Genomic DNA, 25,648 nt, shown 5'->3' on the forward strand with positions numbered 1-25,648 from the left:
AGTGTTCGTAAAATGATTCTTCCATATAGTGTTCATTAAAAAAATGACGATCATTCCACTTGGGACCCGTCAGAAGTACATTACCTTATTTGTTTCAGTTATAAATTTTTGTCATGTATTATTATTGTTTTCCTGGCACGTTCTACATTCTGGAGGACCACCTCACTACAGATCTATTGGAATGAAAGTAAATCTAATCTAAAGTGCACCACTAACTCCCATAATAAATATGGTACACTGCAGATGTGGCATCATGAGAACAGCTTGGTGAAAATAAGGAAAAAAATACATTCTTAATATTTGCAACCATTCTCAATCAATTGCACTTTCAATACTGATTGTTTTAGATAAGAATAACCACTACTTTACTTTTGCAAATGAATGTTTGTTGTTGACAAACTGCCTATTGGCTTCACAGTTTGTCAGCAAGTGGCCACGAAAGCCTTAACAATTTTGTAATGTTTGTTGTTGTTTGTAAAGAAATATCTGCTTCATTTTTTATTATTTGTTTATGTCCAATGACTCTGGGCCCAACTCAACCAATAACGTAACACAATTTTGTAAACATCTCTATGGCAATGCCTCAGTGACATCACAGCTCTGATGGGTATTTTTTGACTCGCAGCTGTCAGTGCTTCACAGTTTGAAGTTTGCAACAGCACTATGAGCTGCCAGGGATCTTCTTGTACCATCTCGACTATAGTTATTCAGATCAGTTTTTTCATCGCAACTGAGATTCGTATTTCGGATGAAGTCATTAGGTTCGATTCCCGGCTGGGTCGGAGATTTTCTCCGCTCAGGGACTATGTGTTTCATTGTCCTGATCATCATCATCTCATCCCCATCAACACACAAGTCGCCGTTGTGACATCAACTGAAAAGTCTTGCACCAGATGACCAGCCTGCCTAACGGGAGGCCCTAGCCACACGACATTTCATTTCATTATTATTGTTTCAACATAAAAAGTACACAAGAAACACACACACACACACACACACACACACACACACACACACACACACACACACACACACACTTGTATGGTGACATTGTACCTTGTGCCGGCAGATTGAGCGCGCAGAGAGAGAGAGAGAGAGAGAGAGAGTTGTGGGTGGGGGAGCGGGGAGGGGGGGGGGGTTGCGATATAGCTTAAAAAAGCATTCAGAAGCTAGTAGTCTCAAGACTACTTTGTGTGTCTCTCAACAACTTGACACAATTTTTTTAACTCCTTAAATTGTTTTCATGAAAGTACCATGTACAAGTTTTTGTGGTGAAACTAAGTACTGCTATCTTTGTTATAAGAATAATCTCCACTGTCCTTAACGTTGGAGTACAAAGGCTTATTCACTTCACTTGACCCCCTGCGGGTTCGGGGGTTAGAATAGGCCCGCGGTATTCCTGCCTTTCGTAAGAGGCGACTAAAAGGAGTCTCAAACTTTTCGGCCTTATGTGATGGTCCCCTGTTGGGTTTGTCCTCCATCTCTCAAAATTTTCCGAAGAGCGAGCCGATTGGGGAAGGGCGTCTTACTTGGTGCATTGTGTCCATCTTGCGATCAGACCTTTCGCCAGCTTATTTGCCGTTGAATTGCAGTTCTGCCCGCTCTCCATCTCTTGGGCATGACTACGTTCCTGCGTGTAGATTACACCTTGCACTGTGCAGTGCCTCTTTCTGCACTGACGGCGACCATGGACCACATGTTACCTAACATCCAGCATGGTAGCCAGTCCGTTGTGGTGGGGCCGCCATGTACCCTGTTGGTTGTAGCCCCCTGACAACACAGGGATCGCTCTACTGATGCCTGCGCCGTTAACTCCCCACGTATGTCAAGGAGTAGATGCCCGTCTCCCTGGGGCATCGGGACTCCCGGCAATGGCCATCCTGCCAGATGGTCCTTGCTGAGACTGGGTGGCACCCGTGGGGAGGGCTCTTGGTCGGAGTAGGTGGCATCAGGGCGGAAGACCCGCAGTGAAGCATGGTACGTCGTCTCTCGCTGGTGGCCAGCCGCCAGCAGTCTCTAAGCGTTCAAGGGCTCATTTTAAAGGTAATGTTTATGACCCCAAATCATTCCCCTCCCTGGTCACACCTTGGGAGGTACGAAAGGCAATGAATGACAGTGACAAGTATTCGCCCAGGTATCTCGTCTGTACCAGAGCTGATGGGGAATCCTTTGTATCCGTGAAGCCTCAGTTCTTTGTAGAGCATTTAGAGGGCAAGTTTGGGGAGGTGGAGGGCTTGTCCAGAATGCGCTCTGGGTCAGTTTTGATAAAAACGGCACCCTCTGCCCAGTCCCGCAGGTTACTTGCTTGTGACAAGTTGGGGGATGTTAACGTTACCATCACACCACATAAGAGTTTAAATATGGTCCAGGGTGTTATTTTCCATAGGGACCTACTTTTGCAGTCTGATGACGAGCTGCGCGCCAACTTAGAGCGTAGAGGTGGTCATTTTGTCCGGCGCCACCATTGAGCATTTATTGGCACAGCTCGATCTTTCGCTGTTAAATGATGGTTCCTTCACACACTTCAGTGTGGCGCATGGCACGTAATCTGCCATTGACCTTTCGATCTGCAGCCCTAGCCTCTTACCATCTGTCCAATGGAGAATGCATGACGACCTGTGTGGTAGTGACCACTTTCCGATCTTTCTGTCACTGCAACAGCGTGAGTCTTCTGGGCGCCCTTGCAGGTGGGCAATGAATCAGGCTGACTGGGACTTGTTTTCCACCATTGCCGCTATTGAGCCTCTCTCTAATGATGGAATTGATGCGGTGGTTCAATCGGTCACCACGGGCATCATTACTGCCGCCGAATCTGCCATTCCCCGTTCTTCTGGGTCCTCTCGGCAGCGGACTGTGCCTTGATGGTCGCCTGAGATCGCTGAAGCGATTAAAGATCGCCGGCGGGCGCTCCAGCGTCACAAGCGACATCCTTGCATTGAACACCTCATTACCTTCAAACGTCTGCGTGCGTGGGCCCGCCGCCTTATCCGCCAAAGCGAGGAGGAGTGCTGGGAGTGGTATGTGTCCCCCATTGGCCTCCATGTCTCTCCATCGCAGGTCTGGGCCAAGATCCGACGCCTGTATGGCTATCGGACCCCTGTCAGCGTCCCTGCGCTCTCACTGAATGGAGCAGTTTGTACAGACTCCGATGAAATTGCCAACAGCTTGGCAGAGCATTTTGCTCCGAGTTCTGCTTCTTCCAAATACCCACTGGCCTTCTGCTCCATTAAAGAGCGGATGGAACGTCGGAGCCTTTCTTTTCGCACCCACCATCCTGAATCTTACAATTTTCCATTCAGTGAGTCGGAATTTCGCAGTGCCCTCACCGCTTGTCCTGATACCGCTCCTGGGCCAGATAGCATCCACTGTCAGATGCTGAAACACCTTTCAGTGGATTGCCAGCGACGGCTCCTCGACCTTTACAACCGCATTTGGGTCGAGGGTGAGTTGCCGTCGCAGTGGAGGGAAAGTATTGTTATCCCCATTCTGAAACCTGGGAAGAACCCTTTGGAGGTGGACGGCTACCGTCCCATTAGCCTCACCAACGTCCTTTGCAAGTTGCTTGAACGGATGGTGAGCCAGCGGTTGAACTGGGTACTGGAGTCTCGGGGCCTTCTGGCTCCGTCTCAGGGTAGGTTCCGTAAAGGCCGCTCTGCCGCCGACAATCTGGTGAGTCTGGAGTCGGCCATCTGTACTGCCTTTGCCCGCCGTCAGCATCTGGTCGCTGTCTTTTTCGACATGCGGAAGGCTTATGATACGACATGGCGTCATCACATCCTTTCTACGCTTCATGCATGGAGTCTTCGGGGCCCTCTGCCGATCTTTATCCGCAATTTTCTGTCGTATCGTACCTTCCGCGTCTAAGTCGCAGCCTCCCATAGTTCCTCCCGAGTCCAGGAGAACGGGGTACCACAGGCATCTGTCCTCAGTGTCTGTCTGTTTTTAATTGCAATAAACGGTCTCGCTGTAGCGGTGGGAAGTTCTGTCTCCGCTTCCCTGTATGCTGACGACTTCTGCCTTTACTATAGCTCAATTGGCATTGCAGCTGCTGAACGTCAGCTACAGGGCGCAATCCGCAAGGCGCAGTCTTGGGCTGTAGCGCATGGTTTTCAGTTTTCGGCTGCCAAGACCCGAGTTATGCATTTCTGCTGGCGCCGAACGGTCCATCCTGAGCCGCGGCTTTCTCTTGACGGCGAACTTCTTGCTGTGGTGGAGACCCACAGGTTTTTGGGTGTAGTATTTGATGCCTCATATTCGGCAGCTTAAACAGGCGTGTTGGCGGCATCTAAATGCTCTGCGATGCTCGAGCCACACCAGCTGGGGTGCCGACCGATCTACCCTGTTACGGCTCTACCAGGCATTAATCCAGTCTCGTCTGGATTATGGGAGCCTGGCTTATGGCTCAGCATCCCCGTCTGCGTTGCGGGTGCTGGACCCAATCTTACACAGCGGAATACGACTTGCCACTGGTGCCTTCCGGACCAGCCCTGTGGACAGCATACTAGTGGAGGCAGGTGTCACTCCCCTGCGGTTACGGCGCCAACGTTTGCTGGCCGCTTATGCTGTCCATGTTTTTAGCTGTCCCGGACATCCAAACTATCGTCTCCTGTTCCCGCAGTCGGTCGTCCATCTGCCAGAACGTCGGCCCTGGTCAGGTTGTACGATCGCGGTCTGCGTCAAAGAGCTTATCTATGGGCTTAGGGTTTTCACTGTTCCACCTCCTTTCCGGGCCACTTTACGTACACCCCCATGGTGTGTTCCTCGCCCTTGCCTTCGGCTCGACTTGGCACAGGGCCCGAAGGACTCAGTCCCTCCAGAAGCCTTCCACCGCCGCTTTTATTCCATCCTGGCCCCGTATCAGGGCTAGGCGTTGTATACACTGACGGTTCGATGGTTGCTGGTCATGTCGGTTATGCGCTAACACTAGGGGACCATTCCGAACAACGTTCCTTGCCGGATGGCTGCAGCATTTACACTGCTGAGCTGGTCGCCATCTTTCGTGCCCTAGAGTATATCCGCTCCTGCTCAGGTGAGTCCTTCGTTATCTGTAGCGATTCCCTGAGCGGTTTCCGAGCTCTCGACCAGTGTTTCCCTCGTTCTCGTCTGGTGATGGCTATCCAGGAGTCCGTGCATACTCTTGCCCGTTGCGGCCGCTCTGTGGTCTTTGTTTGGACCCCGGGCCATGTTGGGATACCCGGAAATGAAAATGTTGACCGCCTGGCGAAAGAGGCTATCAGTAAACCATCTCTGGACGTTGGCCTCCCAGAGACGGATTTGCGAGCAGTCGTCCGCCGAAAAGTTTTTGCGCTTTGGGATGCTGAATGGCGCGATCGGATCACGCCCAATAAACTCCGTGCCATTAAGGAGACGATGACTGTGTGGCGGTCATCCATGCGAGCCAACCACAGGGACTCAGTCGTCCTTTGTAGGCTCCGCATTGGCCACTCCCAGCTGACACACAGTTACTTACTGCGTCGGGAGGACCCTCCTCTGTGTCGCTGCGGGGCGGCTTTGACAGTGGCCCACATTTTGCTGGCCTGCCCCCTTTTAGCTGTGGTCAGGCAGACATTTGCGCTGCCTGATACGCTCCCTGCCCTTTTAACTGATGACCCTGCTATGGCTGGCTTAGTTTTACGTTTTATTCGGGCAGGGGGTTTTTATCATTTAATATGAGTGTTTATGTTTTATTTTATTGTTTTGTGTTGATTCTGGCCTGTGGCCTACGGTTTTAAACAGTTGTTAATGTGTTCTCGGTGGTTGGCTTTTCCTTTTTTTATTCTATGGTCGGCCAACCACCGCCACACTCCGTGTGATTTTAATTTGCTATGTCTGTTCTTTGTCTGAGTTTTTCTTGTCCTGTGTTGTCTGTTGTCTCTATTATCTGTTTTTTTTACTCTGTGTGGTAGTTTTTAAGTTTTGAAACAAGGGACCGATGACCGTTGCAGTCTGGTCCCTTTAATCCCACAAACCAACCAACCACTTCACTTGCGTTCACTCCACTACCTCCTATGGTACCCTATTTTGGGTCAGTTCTGCGCACTCCCCAGTAATATTCTTTGCCCAGAAAAGAGCAGTCACACATATCTGTGTTGTCAGTATGTGTAATTTGTGTAGGTTATTCTTCAGATGTGTAGGAATTCCAGCTCAGCAAACTCTACTTACATACGCCATCATGGGATTTGTTGTATGGAGTATTGACTCATTCAGTAGAAGCTGCTAGATTGATTCGATGAACACAAAGGAAAAAAGATTTGCACTAAGGTAATTTGCCCTTGAGCATTTTACTGAAAGTTAAGCACTATTTACCAGATTTCAGTTTTAATACACTCCTTGCAGACCTAAAAGAACTGGAGCTGTGGATTCGGGAAAACCCTTGATAGTCAAGATCGCTGTCTTATTTGATTACTAGTTTCAGCTTACACACAAGCCACTTTCAGATAAAAACAAAATAAATTGCTTACTATAGAACTGCCAAATGGCAGGATGCGTCTTCATAATTTGTGTGAGCAGTATTGTTTGTTGTACAGCCATGATGTAGGTTATCCCAGAACATCATTACTCACGACAAAAGTCTCTGTAAACCAATATGTGCCCATGTTGATGCAACCAGAAAATTGAATCTTCCGCCTGCTTTAATATGGACATTTCCTTCTTTACCGAAACTTTCCACGAGCAACACATATTTATGTACTCTGTCATTTAGATACTTCTTTATCTTCAGTCATTTTTGCAATGTCTTTCCTGTGGCCTCTTCATCACAATAAACTCAGTACAAGCTTCCGGGCAAAGGTGGGAATCCATAGCATACTGCTTGCATGTTGAGGCCACGTGTGGACACAAGAACGTACATGTGCTCTTTCCACAAATTTTTGTGCATGCCCATTTATTCCTGTGCATCTGCGATTACGCACATGGAAAGAGGCTTGGTGTGGCCGTACATTTAGGTGCATGTCAACCAAAAGATTTCTTAATGTATCATCTTGATGGAGAGAACAACTTTCCGAAATACATGGTTCTGCAAAAAGTCGTGTTTAACAGCGAGTGAAGAGAAATAATTTATTTTGGTTCTGTGTGTGCTAGTGCTGGTGAAGAATTGAGGACAGGTTGTTTGTAAGGATGTGAAGCATTTAAGCATAGGGGAAGTGGACTACATTTAGAAATTGGTTGCAAATGCAGAATGTTTGGCACAATTAACATTGTTGGTTAGATTGAGTCACCAAATAAAATGTGGGTTCAGAAACATAATTAGTTATGAAGAGTACACACACATTAAGCACATCATGAGAGTACCTAATGTTTTGTAGATTTCCATCTGTAAATGTCTCACACATTGCACAAAATGAACTTCTTGACTGAATGTGTTAAGTTTACATATTAAAGCTGATTAAAGGCATTACTACTGCCACTTTTGTTTCTGTGCAAGCAGACAAAACAGCATATTTTGTGTGTTAAAGTCAGTTTCTCATTATACTGTAGTACACTGAAGTGACAAATTGCAAAATACCCCCTAATTTAGTGTCGGATCCCCTTTTGCCCGATGTAGTGTAGCAACTTGATGCAGCATGTGCTCAACAAGTTTGCACATTCATAATGTCTATATTCTTGACGTTGCATTCACTCGTGCCACTCTGAAATAATGTAGTTCACCACACACACACTTGAGAGAAAGAGAGAGATAACTTCTTTCATTATAGAAGTTTTGGACAGCGTTGGGTGAAACTGAGTTTTTGAAGGCTGCCGTTAATCATTGCAACTGGGTTACCAGAGTCATCAATATAATAACTTTCTGCAGAGTGATTGTATGGAGCAGCAATTAGCATGTAAACCTGACATATGGAAGGTCTTAGCTTTGAATCCCATCTAATGCATTTATATTTTTTATTTTTCTAAATCTAATGAAAAGACATCTTTTAGTATTAGTTTTGGTCATTAATTGGCTTAAAGTTATTTTTTTATTTCTGGTGCTTTTCTGGATCATTTTAATCATAATATTAACTTTTTACTTGCTCTTAATTTTTCTTCCTATCATTCTTCTTTCGTTTCAAATCTGCTTGTGTCGCCTATAATCTGCAACAAAGTACCAACCAGGCCTGCTAATTGCTTGGTAATGTGGCAACCTATGTAGCCAGTGTGAGGATAGTTTTAGATAACAAAGTACAGTGAGAAATTAGTTTTCGTTTACTGCTGAAGCAGATTTTTTTCTGTTTTGAATTTGCTCATAGAAGTTAGCCATTAACAAAGTGATTGTGACTTTCGCTCTGCCACAAATTGTTGAAAACAGTTTTCTCAGATACATTGCACATCACGAGGTTGTGGTTAAGTTCGGACTCAAATTTAATGAAATTTGGTCTGCTGCAGTTCAGTCATTGGTCATTTAAATGAGCTGCCTACAGAACATCTGCCTTCTCAATCATACCTCACAGCCGGTTCTTCCAACATTTCTCCATGTTACACATTAACGGCATTTTTTAAGTGAAGTGGCCCACTTTGTTTGCGTGGCACCTGTTAGCGTGGTGCACGGTAGCTGGCAGCGATTGTGACTACACTGTAGCAGCAAGTGATAGATATCAGCTGTCAAATAATTTTGATCGCACTACAGCCACAATTTATTTTAATTTACACTAAACTTTTTGAACCATGAACCATGGACCTTGCTGTTGTCGGGGAGGCTTGCGTGCCTCAGCGATAAAGATGGCCGTACCGTAGGTGCAACCACAACGAAGGGTTATCTGTTGAGAGACCAGACAAACGTGTGGTTCCTGAAGAGGGGCAGCAGCCTTTTCAGTAGTTGCAGGGGCAACAGTCTGGATGATTGACTGATCTGGCCTTGTGACACTAACCAAAACGGCCTTGCTGTGCTGGTACTGCGAATGCCTGAAAGCAAGTGGAAACTACAGCCGTAATTTTTCCCGAGGGCATGCAGCTTTACAGTATGGTTAAATGATGGTGGCATCCTCTTGGGTAAAATATTCCGGAGGTAAAATAGCCCCCCATTTGGATCTCCGGGTGGGGACTACCCAAGAGGATGTTGTTATCAGGAGAAAGAAAACTGGCATTCTACGGATCGGAGTGTGGAATGTCAGATTCCTTAATCGGGCAGGTAGGTTAGAAAATTTAAAAAGGAAAATGGATAGGTTAAAGTTAGATAAAGTGGGAATTAGTGAAGTTTGGTGGCAGGAGGAACAAGACTTTTGGTCAGGTGAACACAGGGTTGTAAATACAAACTCAAATAGGGGTAATGCAGGAGTAGGTTTAATAATGAATAAAAAATAGGAGTGTGGGTAAGCTACTACAAACAGCATAGGTGAACGCATTATTGTGGCCAAGACAGACACGAAGCCCACGCCTACCACAGTAGTACAGGTTTATATGCCAGCTAGCTCTGCAGATGATGAAGAAATTGATGAAATGTATGATGAGATAAAAGAAATTATTCAGGTAGTGAAGGAAGACAAAAATTTAATAGTCATGGGTGGCTGGAATTCGAGAGTAGGAAAAGGGAGGGAAGGAAACATAGTAGGTAAATATGGATTGGGGGTAAGAAATGAAAGAGGAAGCCGTCTGATAGAATTTAACACAGAGCATAACTTAATCATAGGTAACACATGGTTCAAGAATCATAAAAGAAGGTTCTATACATGGAAGAATCCCGGAGATACTAGAAGGTATCAGATAGATTATATAATGGTAAGACAGAGATTTAGGAATCAGGTTTTAAATTGTAACACATTTGCAGGGACAGATGTGGACTGTGACCACAATCTATTGGTAATGAACTGTAGATTAAAACTGAAGAAACTGCAAAAAGGTGGGAATTTAAGGAGATGGGACCTGGATAAACTGACTAAACCAGAGGTTGTACAGAGCTTCAGAGAGAGCATAAGGGAACAATTGACAGGAATGGGGGAAAGAAATACAGTAGAAGAAGAATGGGTAGCTTTCAGGAATGAAATAGTGAAGGCAGCAGAGGATCAAGTAGATAAAAAGACGAGGGCTAGTAGAAATCCTTGGGTAACAGTATTGTATCTCCCATTTCATCTTCATCTACATCCTCTTCCACTTCCATAATGTTGTCCTCAAGTACGGTACATCGCCTTTGTATAGACTCTCTATATACTCCTTCCACCTTTCTGCTTTCCCTTCTTTGCTTAGAACTGAGTTTCCATCTGAGCTCTTGATATTCATACAAGTAATTCTCTTTTCTCCAAAGGTCTCTTCAATTTTCCTGTAGGCAGTATCTATCTTACCCCTAGTGAGATCCTTACATTTGTCCTCTAGCCATCCCTGCTTAGCCATTTTGCACTTTCTGTCGATCTAATTTTTGAGACGTTTGTGTTCCTTTTTGCCTGCTTCATTTACTGCATTTTTATATTTTCTCCTTTCATCAATTAAATTCAATATTTCTGCTGTTACACAATGATTTCTACTAGCCTTGTCTTTTTACCTACTTGATCCTCTGCTGCCTTCACTGCTTCATCCCTCAGAGCTACCCATTCTTCTTCTACTGTACTTCTTTCCCCCATTCCTGCCAATTGTTCCCTTATGCTCTCCCTGAAACTCTGTACAACCTCTGGTTTAGTCTGTTTATCCAGGTCCCATCTCCTTAAATTCCCACCCTTTTGCAGTTTCTTCAGTTTTAATCTACAGTTCATAACCAATAGATTGTGGTCACAGTCCACATCTGTCCCTGGAAATGTGTTACAATTTAGGACCTGGTTCCTAAATCTCTGTCTTACCATTATATAATCTATCTGATACCCTCTACTATCTAGAAGAATATAATAATTCCAATCCCAAAGAAAGCAGGTGTTGACAGATGTGAAAATTACCGAACTATCAGTTTAATAAGCCACAGCTGCAAAATACTAACACGATTTCTTTACAGACGAATGGAAAAACTGGTAGAAGCCAACGTCGGGGAAGGTCAGTTTGGATTCCGTAGAAATATTGGAACATGTGAGGCAATACTGACCTTACGACTTACCTTAGAAGAAAGATTATGGAATCGCAAACCTACGTTTCTAGCATTTGTAGACTTAGAGAAAGCTTTTTTACGATGTTGACTGGAATACTCTCTTTCAAATTCTAAAGGTGGCAGGGGTAAAATACAGGGAGCGAAAGGCTATTTACAGTTTGTACAGAAACCAGATGGCAGTTATAAAAGTCGAGGTGCATGAAAGGGAAGCAGTGGTTGGGAAGGGAGTGAGACAAGGTTTTGTAGCCTCTTCCCAATGTTATTCAATCTGTATATTGAGCAAGCAGTAAAGTAAACAGAAGAAAAATTCAGAGTAGATATTGAAATCCATGGAGAAGAAATAAAAACTTTGAGGTTCGCCGATGACATTATAATTCTGTCAGAGACAGCAAAGGACTTGGAAGTGCAGTTGAACGGAATGGACAGTGTCTTGAAAGGAGGATGTGAGATGAACATCAACAAAAGCAAAACGAGGATAATGGAATGTAGTCGAATTAACTCAGGTGATGTTGAGAGTATTAGATTAGGAAATGAGACACTTAAAGTAGTAAAGGAGTTTTTCTATTTGGGGAGCAAAATAACTGATGATGGTCGAAGTAGAGAGGATATAAAATATAGACTGGCAATGGCAAGGGCAAGGAAAGTGTTTCTGAAGAAGAGAAATTGTTAACATCGAGTATAGATTTAAGTGTCAGGAAGTCGTTTCTGAAAGTATTTGTATGGAGTGTGGCCATGTATGCAAGTGAAACATGGAAGATAAATAGTTTGGACAAGAAGAGAATAGAAGCTTTCGAAATGTGGTGCTACAGAAGAATGTTGAAGATTAGATGGGTAGATCACAAAACTAATGAGGAGGTATTGAATAGAATTGGGGAGGAGTTTGTGGCACAACTTGACAAGAAGGAGGAACCGGTTGGTTGGACTTGTTCTGAGGCATCAAGGGATCACAAATTTAGCGTTGGAGGGCAGCGTGGAGTGTAAAAATCGTAGAGAGAGACAAAGAGGTGAATAAACTATGCAGATTCAGAAGGATGCAGGTTGCAGTAAGTACTGGGAGATGTAGCAGCTTGTACAGGATAGGGTAGCATGGAGAGCTGCATCAAACCAGTCTCAGGACTGAAGAGCACAACAATAACAACAAACTTTTTGAAGGGTTAAACCTCCGCCATATAGATTTGTGTCAATAAGGCAGATATGTCTTGTGTGTGTGACTTGAGTAGCACGTGACTCTGTCTGGGTAGGAGAAGACAGACACAAAACACTGCTTTAGCACACGGCTCACAGTTACGTGGAGGTTCTTGATTGGGCAAGTGAACCATAATGTAAATATCTTACAATAGTCACAGAAGCCTGACTTTCCTTTGTCACCTGGCTTGAAGGTGGCATTCTGTCAGCTTGTAAATCACTTACTTATTTACCTACTTATTCAGTGCTCACTGTCCCTATAGAACATGTCGTGTGTCAATAGTCTGTGTCCACTGCGCTCTGTCCTTTACTGTTTCCTCCCGATTGACTGTATTCAAAGCCTCTGCGCCTTTCTTTGTCATCTTTCCATTCTATTTCTTGGCCTCCCCAGTATTATTTTTGTTGTAGTGTCAAGAATGAAAGCTTGTTTAGTAAATTGGGCCTCTGGCATACAGGTGATGTGATTTGCCCATTAGACTTGTCTGATCTCTCGGTATTATAAAACATTGGGTTGGTTCGTGATCGTATAAATTTTAGTTTTCTTCCTTGTTGTCAAAGTACACTTTGACAAAAAGAGACTCAACATTAAGGAATGATCCTAATGGAACGGAAGTCAGTAGGGGTGATGTAAATGTACAAACAAATGATTACAGTGTCAGAAAAATTGGATGATTCATTCAAGAGAAAGACCTTTACAAAATGAGCAAGTCAATAATGGAATGTTACATGTCTGGTCCTTATGCAAGCAGTTATTTGACTTGGTATTGACTTATAGTTGTTAGATGTATTCCTGAAGGACATGATACCGAATTTTGGCCAGTTGGTGCATTAGTCAAAATCCCGAGGTGGTTGGAGGGCTCCATAATGCTCCAGACATTCTCAATTGGGGAGAGATCTGGCAACCTTGCTGGCAAAGGTAGGGTTTGGCAAGCATGAAAAAACGCATTAGAAACTCCCAATGTGTGCAGATGGGCATTGTCTTGCAGAAATATAAGCTGAGTATCGCTTTCAGTGCAGGGCAACAAAATAGGGCATAGAATATCTTTGATGCACCACATTGTTGTGATGGGGTCATGGATGAAAACCAAAGGGGTGCTGCAGTGGAAAGAAATGGTACCCCAGACCATCACATCCTGTTGTCAGGCCGTATGGCGTACAACAGTCTGGTTGGTATCCCTCCACTGTCTGGGGAATCTCAAGACACGTCTTAGACCTGTAATACCATTGACTGGAGCAGAATTGTCTTCAGTAATGAGTCCCACTTTGAATTGAGCTCTGATGACCAGTTAAAACCTGTCTGGGTATACCAGCCTGTCTGTCACCCACTTTACTATCCAACAACCAAGACTGATAGTCCGGGGTGCCATTTCATTTCATAGAAGGGCCCATTTGGTTGTCATCCTCAGCACTCTTACAGCATAGCAATACATCAACAGTATTCTACGCCCTGTTTTATTCCCCTTCACGCCAAGCTATTCTGGACTTACATTTAAGCAAGATAATGCCTGATCACACACGGCGAAAGATTCTGCTTCTAGTCTTTGTACTTGCCAAACCCTACCTTGCCTAACAGGGTTTCCAGATCTTTCCCCAATTGAGAACATTTGAACCATTATGACAGGGCCCTCCAACTAGGTCGGGATTTTGATGATCTAATGCACAAGTTGGACAGAATTTGGGCTTGATTTGTGAAGCTCTTTCTCTTGAATAAATCACTCAGTTTTCCTGAACTTGTAATCATTTGTTTGTCTGTACGTTTACATCACTTGTACCGAATTCCATCCAATTCAGGTAATTTCTGTGTGGTGCATCATTTTTTAGTCTTGGAGTGTATTTCAGTTACTGGGCACTAGGTTCTCTTTGTCACATTTCTTTCAAATGTTAAAAGCTTCTGCATCACCCTGTTATTTAGTGTCCAACTTTGTGCACCATAGAGGACAGTGGGGTGTGTAGTGGCATTGCAGATTTCATATTTGCCAAATGTGTTGTGGCTGTAGACTTTATCTCTGAAGGAATATAGACATAAGGAGCCATAGGAATTCTTTCAGTTACACCAAAGGGTATTTGAATATAACAACTGTACCATCTTCCCAGATACTTGAACAACTGATCAGCAGCCTGAACATGTCATCATAAACTGTGAAGTGCTGTTGCGCGTATTTAGTTCTGTCTATTTGCGTTGGTTCTGTTTATTGACAGGAAGTCCTGCATTACTTGCTACTGTAGTGACCCTTTTGTGCATCTCACAGAGATCTCCCTCACTTTCTAAGTCTGTATCGTCTGTGTGAAACAAATATCTGAATCCTGCCAGTTTTCTTTTGTAGCCCATTACCCTCTCCAAATTTCCTGTTTGGATTTCCTCTGTAGTGAGAGTAAACAGTACACACGATGATGCACCTCCCTGTCTTAATCTAGTTCTTGTGGAGAAAGATTGGAAGTATGCTACTTCAGTCCGTAATATTGCTCGATTCACTATTGCATACTCTAAATATTACAGAGAGTTTATTTGGGATTTGCAAATCCTTCAAGGTTTTATAGAAGCTATCTTGATAAATACTGTCATAAGTTCTTCGAAAAGTTGTGAACGTTAACTGGACTGTCACTTTCTCGATATTTCTCAAGAATTTGAATAAGAGCAAAAGCATTGTTAGTAGCTGAATGCTGTGGACAGAGTCCAATCAGATATTCTCCAGTTATATTTTCTGCAAATGCTTTTAGCTGTTCTAAACTAATTATAGAAAGAATCTGGTTTACCACGTTAAGAAAGCTGATGCCTCGGTAGCAACAGTGGTCTATCTTTCTTCGTTTCTCATATGTTGGACAAATGACTGGTGTCTGGTAATGCATCAGTTTTCCAAATGAGCTGAATAAGTTTGCATGGCACATATTAGACAATTTTAAGCAAGTTTTATGCTGTGCTGCCACAAATGTTACTATTTTGAGGTATATGTAAAACACCATATCTTTCGTTGTTAAGCTATAATTTTTACTGTTTGTTGTGTTCGTGGAATGTCTTCAGGTGACAGGTGTCTAGAATGTTGCTGAGTGCTTTCGTACACAGGAAAATAGTTTCAGTAGCACATTGTCTCATCTACCAAACACTCGGCAAAGTCTCAATTGCCTGCCACCCAAAGATGTTCGACGAACATTATCTGTAGTGGAAAGCATTCCGTAGTGGCCGGGGTGACGTTTTACTTGTACTTTGACTTCAATTGCCGTCGTGTGTCGGCAGTTAAGAGAAACAGAGTGCCGGTGCCCGCAGGTGGCATCGACGGTGACATTTCCGTGCCGCTATCAGACGACAGGATGCCAGGCGGCGCTGCTGCACTCTGAGAAGGGCGACCACGAGGAGGGGTGCGAGTTCCGGCCATACGGCTGTCCCTGCCCGGGTGCCTCGTGCAAGTGGCAGGGTGCACTGGACGCGGTGATGCCACACCTGGTGACGTCACACAAGTCGATCACGACGCTGCAGGGTGAGGACATCGTCTTCCTCGCCACAGATATCGGCCTGCCCGGGGCCGTCGACTGGGTCATGATGCAGTCTTGCTTCGGACACCACTTCATGCTGGTGCTCGAGAAGCAGGTAATGCTCACACAACCCCAGCTACCTTATGCTTGGATTGTCTGAGTCAGATCGAATATTTGTGTTATTTGTTGTAAAACAGTGTATTTTTGTTGTATTCAAATAGGTAAAAAACCTGTTCGCCAAGCGGCAGCAGAACATATTCATAAAATAATGTTATAATTAGGCAAGCTTTCGGAGAAGTCTAGGAAAAGGGTTAGATTTCAGAAAATTCACCCAGAATAGTGGGTCAGGAGATACTTACTGGATGGAAAGAGTGTTAATATATTTTTATTGTCAATCTTGATTGCTTTAATGTTTTTAAATTGCTGGTATCAGTTCAGTGGGCACTGTCCTCAGATCCGTAGCTAAAGGAAAAATAACTTACTAACAAATACTTTAAAAAATGCAGCATTGCTTTACACTATACCACCAGACATGAAATGTACCAGAAGGTACCTGATTGAATCAGCTACAAGAGTAATTCATCCAACGTACTAGCAAAATTGACATGCTATATCACAGGATGAAATAGTGGTTTGGCAGAATCCACATTATTTGCATACAGCTCATTGCAACTGCCAACAGGTGGCATCTGGTACATTTGTCACATATGAATGAAATTCATATTCACCCGTTCCGAATTAACTCTCCAGCCACGGGCAACACTGATGTGGGCGTTAAACTCTTTCCAGATAATTTTGCGGGGTCCACAATTATCGCATCAGAAGTAATTTCTACTCTATTCACAAGTCGGAAGATGTAACTTTCCTTTCAAATATTTTTGCGTTGCTCTGGAACACAGGCTGCTATTTTATCAAATCTTTTTCTGTTGCACTGGAACATTGAAGGTTACCATTTTCCTGCTTGAAACAGCAGGTGTTGTTTCTCACTTCTTCCAGTCTCTCATGTACTTAAAATGTGGCAGCAGCTTTGTGACCACATTCCCCAGCTTGTGTGTGGAGCCTTGCTTTAAGATACACAATACTCAGAAAATTTATCAATAAGTTTATTCTGCTTTTATAACATTGAATGACACGTTTCCTGCATGTCAATTAAAAATCAACTCTAAAATGAGTTTTTGGTTTTCTTGTTGCATTGCTATAATTCTATCCTTATCACTATTCTAATTACCAAATAAAAATGCACCCCACTTTTGTATGGAAAAATTGGAAAATTGCCCACAGTTGGAGGGTTATAATTAATATTGTTTGTTTGTTGAGAATATTGTTCTAAAAATACTTGATTAAATTTGTGGTTTGCCAGAGTTACAAGCTGTATAAAAAGTCACAAAAACTTGTAATTTGAATGGCAGTATCCGTATCCGTGGTGTTGTCGCAGACCTATGTTAATTTTCCATGTTCTCTCTTGTGGTTGCTGCAAGTGGTCAGGGATTTTCTCCAAGAACATTGTTAGTTTTTGCATTTGTTGCAGGTTTTGCATAATTACTGCAACCTATAATATGTCTAAGAAGTCCCTGTTCCTCTTAAGAAAATGCTGATCAACGGGTGTTCCTATTTCCAAAGTGCTGTTCTTGTTGGTTATCCTTGTCCACATGCAAATCAGGCCTGGCTACACAATTTCAAATAGGTGCAGATGAAAAAACAAATGCAGTGTAGTGTTGACTGTTAGTGTGAGTCCCTTTCAGCAAACTTACTGTATGGTAGTTGAATTATTCACCCAGAGTAAGAAAATGGACAATTAACTGACGGTCTAGTTAAGTGTAGAGACTCTCCACCTAGTATTTCAAAGTTCGAACCACAGTAGACAATTACAGTTCATGGAATGCCAAAAAGAAGTAAACTCAGGAGAGAGTAAAAATTTATGAAATATATAGCAAACAGAAAGACACATAAAACTGACATGCATTTTCTTTGTTATAGAAAGCTTGAAGAAAACCAACAGTTGTTTTTCCCACACACTTGTAGCGCTGTAAAACATAGTTATTTTCACTCAGAAATACCAATTTTGTATTACTTTCACTTGCTGGCAGCAAACCTTTTAAATTGGGTTTTTTTTTTTTTTTTTTTGTTTTTTTGTTTTTTTTTTATGATAGGTCTAACTTAAAAATTTGTTGCATTTTGCACAGCAGAAATATTGCCATGCTGATTGTACCTATTATGAGTATGATCACCAAATAATATCCCATGCAATTTTTTGAATATTCAGAAAAGATTTATAAATCATAAAGAATCCAAAAATTTCTCTCATTTTTATGAAAAAATTTGACGGGTGCTCAAATAAGTAATGGAACACACTTTTTCTCAGCCAGTTTTGCTTGAAAAAATATGGAACTTATTGTGGGACATAGTGGTATATTCCAATTGCAGGCCCTATAGTTTCATGAAATTCGGTAGGTGGTGGCACTATATGTAGCCTTTATGTCTGTAATGGAGGTGTGTTCCAAGCAGTGAGATGTCATTGAGTTTCTTTTCGCAGAAAACCAGAGAATTGTAGATATTCGTTGGTGCTTGCAGAATGTTGAGAGACCTGGCTGAGAACAAAAGCTTAATGAGTCATTGGACAAGGTGTCTGTCATCATTGCAAGTTTACCATATTTACTCGAATCTAAGCCGCACTTTTTTTTCCGGTTTTTGTAATCCAAAAGACCACCTGCGGCCTAGAATCGTGTGCAAAGTAGTGGAAGTTCTGAGAAATGTTGGTAAGTGCCGCCACAATTAACTTCTGCCGTCGAGTATATGTAGCGCTACACAGGCATGCTTTGCAGGCACAAAGATAAATACTGGCGCCAAAACCTCTGCATCAGTAAATAAATTTAAAGAAAAAAAGGTGGAAGATTAGCTTTCTTCTCCGCCCCAAGTTTCGACCACTGCATTTTCATACATTGTCCAATGAAGTAAATACAAATTCCGTATTGTTCATCTTTGAATGTAGCAGAATTTCAATGTACTACGAAAATCGGACTGGCAAGACTGTTTGGGGTGTTTGTTAATATGACCAACTCTATGTTCTGAATTCTTTCCTACCTGTGAGAAGAGATGGTTCCTAATAGGAACTTTTATGAATTGTGAATCACATGCATTATTCTCTTCACCATAGGAATAATACGAATATAAACATTTTGCCATGTGTTCTTTCATGTTTGCTGCTATCTCATTAAATCCTGTCTGCCTAATAAACTACGAAACTAGAGTGAGACAACAGCAAACGCAGAAGAATATACATATAATGTCATATTTTTATTCGTATTACTCTTATGCCTAATAGTGGTACAGTCAGAAATGAAGCACGGCAGTTGACTAGATTTTTAAATCTAAGATGACTCTAATTTTTGTACAGAATGTAATGTACTAAAGAGGCGTCTGCAAAGATTTTCAAATGGAGAAAAATTTTTGCTAAACTCTCGTTCAGAACCTCTTCTGTCATACGCAGTTTATTATTTGGTTCTTGTTGATCATTATCAAACAAAGCAGAAGTGTAAGTAACAACAAATAGCAGTCTCTTGCCATTATTTCGCTATTGAGACGATTCCTCTTTTTTATTTTTTTTATTTATTTCTTGTAAGCGGCGGTACCGTGCACAAAAGCAAGCCGTGCGGCGAGCGGCGACAGGCCGGCGTAAACACTCTTTATTAGAAAGCGACAAACAATGCATGGCACAATACAGTAATGCATTTTCAGCTTAGAGTGATGTAAACCCCTATAACAAAGACAACGGCACTTATCAAATTGAAGAAAAATAAGCAATCAATTCAAACCAGACCAACCATGTGAAAAAGGCAGGGTACCCGAATAAACACGGATGGAGTGCCTGACGCATAGCAATGGCTACCTGGTAAAGCTTAACTGCTAAGCTTAAGACTCGAACCGAGGTACTATAGCTGTATCGTCATTCATTCAACGTAAATTGTGTCTCGTATTACAATGGACCAACTTTTTCAATTTGGAGATGCGGCCTAAAACTTTACTCTCCCCTTGAATTGAGAGTCTCATTTTTCAGGTGCAGCTTAGATTTGAGTGCGGCTTAGATTCGAGTAAATACGGTACACAAATGTATCTGATCTCCTGTGCACTGGCCAGCTGCACACGCTGTGACTCCTGCAGTGTTGGAAAGTGCAGACACTCCCATTTGAGGCGATAGATGGATCAGAGTGGATAACCTCGCTGCTAGACTGGACATATCTGTCGGTAGTGCTGACAAAATCGTCCACTAGTTGGGGGCACTCAAAAGCTGTGTGGCTGCTGGGCTCCTCGCTGCCTAACAGAAGACCGTAAAGAGCAGTGATGGTGGGCCATCTGTGTGGAAGCAGTATGTGGGTGGTTGGGAGGTGCTGACACAGCAAGACGGCTTCAGCATTGACCAGTGGTGTGGTACCGTGTGAGCATACAGGCCCTCGCAGTAGGGGGTGTAAGACCGTTGCATTGAACACAGATTACGTTAAAAAATAAGATTTTGTAGCTGAGGTAGTAAGGAATAATGTGGTGTATCAGAGTCTCAAACATAGCCATCATGCTCTCAGAAAAAAAGTATTGCATTACTTATTGAATGAATGACCCTCGTGTAAGTTAAGGCATTAGTGTTATTTCTGACAGTTAGGTGAGTTTCCACAGTATAATTTCTCAAGACGATTAACATCCTATGATTGTTCATTTTTGCAAAACAGAATTTTGCAAAAAGTTTGGTATTTTTTCCCAAATTAGAGATGAAAAGACAGCTCAGAAGTTTGTGTGTGTGTGTGTGTGTGTGTGTGTGTGTGTGTGTGTGTGTCTGATAATATTGTGAACGAGGTTTTAATTTAAAAAATAATTAGATCTCTATAAATTTTACTTTTTTAATTACAATTTCTTTATTTTCCCTTTCAATAAGAAATTGTCACAGATACCATCCATTAGGTAAGTCTGTAACATTTTAACCAGTCGACAGAAAATTGAAATATTTTATTTTTTGATAGCTGTCATATGGAACCTCAACATATATTTTTTCACATATTTTAAAATTTTGGTGTGACACATTCTTTCTCGACCTGTGAAATTAGCGATTTGCAAGTAGGCAATCCCTACGGCTGATACAGTGTGTGTGTTCCTGTTGTGGACTGTGGGAACTGTCTGAAGGTTCAAATATTTTACAAGTACCGCATAAAAAAAAAAAAAAAAAAAAAAGTATGTGGCACTAGCCTGTGACGGGGCTATTGGCCTGTGGAGTGCAGCCTTTCTATGCTGGGGCACTAGGAGGGGAGGGTGGCAAGCCCACTGCCCTGGTCAGCTTATACCCCTGAGAAAGGTCACTGGTATTCGTTTGGTAGCAGTTAGAGTGGACCTGAGGCCGTCCTGGAGGGACTGCAATTAGTAGTAGTCTGCTCTCCTTTGAGAGATTGAACGCAAGACCTCCAGGGCCAGAGTCTACAGGTTTGATTGCTAGACCACCATGGAGACTTAACACCATAAGCAATGTAATAAAACTAAACTTTGTTTTTGGGAACCCCACACTCGGACTGCTTGAAGTATGACATAATAGCTGTGTTTGGTTATATCTACATTTATACTCCGGAGATCACGTTCAACTGCGCAGCGGAAGGCACACATCACCTGCAGCAAATGTTAGGATTTCTTCCCATTTGCAGATGAAGTGTGTTTGCACATTAACGCATCTGCACATGTTGTATTAGTTTGATTACATCTTCGCGATCGGTACGGGTGATGTACGAGGGTGATTTGGTAAGTCTGCTAAAAAAGCAAGGAAAAATGTTTGTTTCATAAATAACTCGCTTTACTTCTCGACATAGTCCCCTTTGACAGGTATACACTGGGTCCAGCGATCCTCCAGTGTATCTATTAGGTAGATTACATATGTAGAATTGTGAACAGTTGGGAATGTGGGTCTCACGGGAAGCGTGCAAGGGATAAGTCCCTGCAGTCGCGCTATTCATCTGAGTCCTCGGTGGCTCAGATGGATTGAGCGTCTGCCATGTAAGCGGGAGATCCTGGTTTCGAGTTCCGGTCTGGCCACACATTTTCAGCTGTCCCCATCAAGGTATATCAACAACACCTGTCAGCAGCTGAAGGTTTCAATTATCATTTGCATCCCTTTGGAAAAACAAAATTAGATCGTGTCAAACCCTACAAAACACTCGTTGATTGCAGCTATCATTTCCTTCCTCCCAGCAAACCTAAGTTTTAAGTTGGGGAACAGAAAGAACTCACTTGGGGCTAAGTGAGGTGAATAGGGTGGATGAGGATCGGATTCAAAGCCCAGTTCATGCACTTCTGCAATTGTTATTGCTGATGTGTAGGATGATGTCCTATCCTGGTGACTGAGCACTTTTTGTGTACTGACCTTGGTCTTTCTTCAGCGAATGCAGAGTTACAAATGATCCAGCTGTGAAGTGTAATAAGGTCCACTTATGGTTCTGCCTTTTTCCGTGTAATCTATGAGGATTATTGCTTGGTAATGCCAAAAAACAGTAGCCATCACGTTAGCAGCTGACAAAATAGTCTTTGCCTTCTTTCATGCATTTTCATCAACCTTTGCCCACTGTTTTGACTTCCATTTTGACTCCGGTGTTTAATGATGGACCCAGGCTTCATCAGTGGTCACAAATTGGACCAAAATGTCTTGCGGATCAAGATTAAACATTGCCAGACATTGTGTCGAAATGTTGTGCCAGATGTGCTTTTGCTCGACTGAGAGCAATTGTAGCACCAACCTTGCACACGTCACCATCGTAGACAATTCCCCATGTAGGATGTTATGCATTCACTCATTTGAGATGCCTACAGTCTTGCCAGTCTCAAGAACGTTTATTCAGTAGTCTTGCATTACCATGTCATAGAGTTCGCAAATGGTTTCCTTTGTGGTGACTTCAGTTGGAAGGCTGGAGTGCACTTCGTCTTCAGTGCTTGTCTGATCATTTTTAAATTCATTTATTCAGGAGTAAAAAATGGACTCCAGTGATGGTGCCGAGCCTGCCTGAACTTCATACAGTTCTGTTTTGATTTGTGCAGCAGTCCAACACTACAAATGAAAATATTTAATGACGGTGCAAAACTCTTATTATCTCCCATTTTCTATCACAGTTAACTCACTGACCAATTCAGATGGCTGTCAACAATGAACTCTGTGATGTACATTGCTGAACTTCTCTATATGATCCTTGAAATAATCAAGCTTCCTAACTGTAAAGGCTCAACCAAAATGTTTCAGCCTTTCGTGGAAATTTACCAGTCTTATCAAACCACCCTTGTGCATAGTAGGCTGTTGGACGTTTGAAGATTCTTCGCTTGATAGTAGTTCTTGAAACACTGTAAGTGGGCTGTCTCAGGATAGGTTGGGCCTACCTTTGAAAGTTGCAAGTTTAATTTTTCTGTGTCTGTGGGGTCACATAAACCTGTGACTATTTGTGCTGCCCTTCTTCATATACATCAAATATCTCGTGTATATCCTATTTGGTATGAGTCTAAATTCTAGGATCTGTTGCAATAGTATTTTGTAGCAATTCTCCTTTAGAGACTGACTGCATTTTCCCAGTATGCTACCAGTGAACCAAAGTCTGACACCTGCGTTACCTATGACTGTAATAGTTCCATTTTCTACCTCCACAAGTTGTTGCTATCAAGTATTCGTTTGAGTTAACGTATTTTGATTGTGATTTATGGTATTGTTGTTATAGAATACCATACTGTTTTTGTTTTGTGGCGCGCACAATTTTGCATTGCTAATATTTGAAGCAAGTTATCAGTGTTTGCACCAGTTTGATACCTTACCAAGATCTGACAGTACAGGATTTTTTATAAACAAAGATGATGTAACTTACCAAACAAAAGTGTTGGTTTGTTGATAGACACACAAATAAACACACACACACACACACACAAAATTCAAGTTTTCGCAACCCACGGTTGCTTCATCAGGAAAGAGGGAAGGAGAGGGAAAGACGAAAGGATGTGGGTTTTAAGGGAGAGGGTAAGGAGTCATTCCAATCCCAGGAGTGGAAAGACTTACCTTGGGGGGGGGGGGGGGGGGAGGGGGGGGGGGGGAAAGGACAGGTATACACTCGCACCTGTCCCTTTTTCCCCCTAAGGTAAGTCTTTCCACTCCCGGGATTGGAATGACTCCTTACCCTCTCCCTTCCCATATCCTTTCGTCTTTCCCTCTCCTTCCCTCTTTCCTGATGAAGCAACCGTGGGTTGCGAAAACTTGAATTTTGTGTGTATGTTTGTGTTTGTTTGTGTGTCTATCAACATACCAACGCTTTCGTTTGGTAAGTTACATCATCTTTGTTTTTAGATATATTTTTCCCACGTGGAATGTTTCCCTCTATAATATTCGTCAAAACTAGAAAAAAATTCCTGTGATACATATGGGACCCCCTCCCACTCCCCTCCCCACCCCAGGAACCATGGACCTTGCCGTAGGTGGGGAGGCTTGCGTGCCTCAACGATACAGATGGCTGTACCGTAGGTGCAACCACAACGGAGGGGTATCTGCTGAGAGGCCAGACAAACGCGTGGTTCCTGAAGAGGGGCAGCAGCCTTCTCAGTAGTTGTAGGAGCAATAGTCTGGATGATTGACTGATCTGGCCCTGTAACACTACCCAAAACGGCCTTGCTGTTGTGGTGCTGAGAACGGCTGAAAGCAAGGGGAAACTACAGTTGTCATTTTTCCTGAGGGCATGCAGCTTACTGTATGATTAAATGATGATGGCGTCCTCTTGGGTAAAATATTCTGGAGGTAAAATAGTCCCCCATTCGGATCTCCAGGCGGGGACTACTCAAGAGGATGTTGTTATCAGGAGAAAGAAAACTGGCGTTCTACAGATCAGAACGTGGAATGTCAGATCCCTTAATTGGGCAGGTAGGTTAGAAAATTTAAAAACGGAAATAGATAGGTTAAAGTTAGATATAGTGGGAATTGTGAAGTTCGGTGGCAGGAGGAACAAGACTTTTGGTCAGGTGGATACAGGGTTATAAATAAAAAATCAAATAAGGGGTAATGCAGGAGTAGGTTTAATAATGAATAAAAAAATAGGAGTGCGGGTAAGCTACTACAAACAGCATAGTGAACGCATTATATTGGCCAAGATAGACACGAAGCCCACGCCTACTACAGTAGTACAAGTTTATATGCCAACTAGCTCTGCAGATGATGGAGAAATTGATGAAATGTGTGATGAGATAAAAGAAATGATTCAGGTAGTGAAGGGAGACGAAAATTTAATAGTCATGGGTGACTGGAATTCGACAGTAGGAAAAGGAAGAGAAGGAAACATAGTAGGTGAATGTGGATTGGAGCTAAGAAATGGAAGAGGAAGCCGCCTGGTAGAATTTTGCACAGAGCATAACTTAATCATAGCTAACACTTGGTTCAAGAATCATGAAAGAAGGTTGTATACATGGAAGAACCCTGGAGATACTAGAAGGTATCAGATTGATTGTATAATGGTAAGACAGAGATTTAGGAACCAGGTTTTAAATTGTAACACATTTCCAGGGACAGATGTGGACTGTGACCACAATCTATTTGTTATGAATTGTAGATTAAAACTGAAGAAACTGCAAAAAGGTGGGAATTTAAGGAGATGGGACCTGGATATACTGACTAAACCAGAGGTTGTACAGAGCTTCAAAGAGAGCATAAGGGAACAATTGACAGGAATGGGGGAAAGAAATACAGTAGAAGAATGGGTAGCTTTGAGGAATGAAATAGTCAAGGCAGCAGAGGATCAAGTAGGTAAAAAGACGAGGGCTAGTAGAAATCCTTGGGTAACAGTATTGTATCTCCCATTTCATCTTCATCTACATCCTCTTCCACTTCCATAATGTTGTCCTCAAGTACGGTACATCGCCCTTGTATAGACTCTCTATATACTCCTTCCACCTTTCTGCTTTCCCTTCTTTGCTTAGAACTGAGTTTCCATCTGAGCTCTTGATATTCATACAAGTGGTTCTCTTTTCTCCCAAGGTCTCTTT

General features: G+C 42.7%; 2 protein-coding genes across 2 annotated transcripts in view; both read left to right on the forward strand.

Moving 5' to 3' along the window:
* Window positions 1-25,648, forward strand: part of LOC126427210 (serine/arginine repetitive matrix protein 2-like) — a 328,833-nt gene that overhangs the window by 4,146 nt on the left and 299,039 nt on the right. The window lies entirely within an intron of this gene.
* LOC126427211 (E3 ubiquitin-protein ligase SIAH1-like) overlaps window positions 1-25,648 on the forward strand; it is a 68,311-nt gene that overhangs the window by 3,946 nt on the left and 38,717 nt on the right. The window contains exon 2 of the mRNA XM_050089445.1: window positions 15,423-15,743. Coding sequence (XP_049945402.1) covers window positions 15,423-15,743 — 321 coding nt within the window. The remainder of the gene's footprint in view (window positions 1-15,422; window positions 15,744-25,648) is intronic.

This window comes from Schistocerca serialis, chromosome 11 (genome assembly GCF_023864345.2).
Source record: "Schistocerca serialis cubense isolate TAMUIC-IGC-003099 chromosome 11, iqSchSeri2.2, whole genome shotgun sequence".
Lineage (NCBI taxonomy): Eukaryota > Metazoa > Arthropoda > Insecta > Orthoptera > Acrididae > Schistocerca > Schistocerca serialis.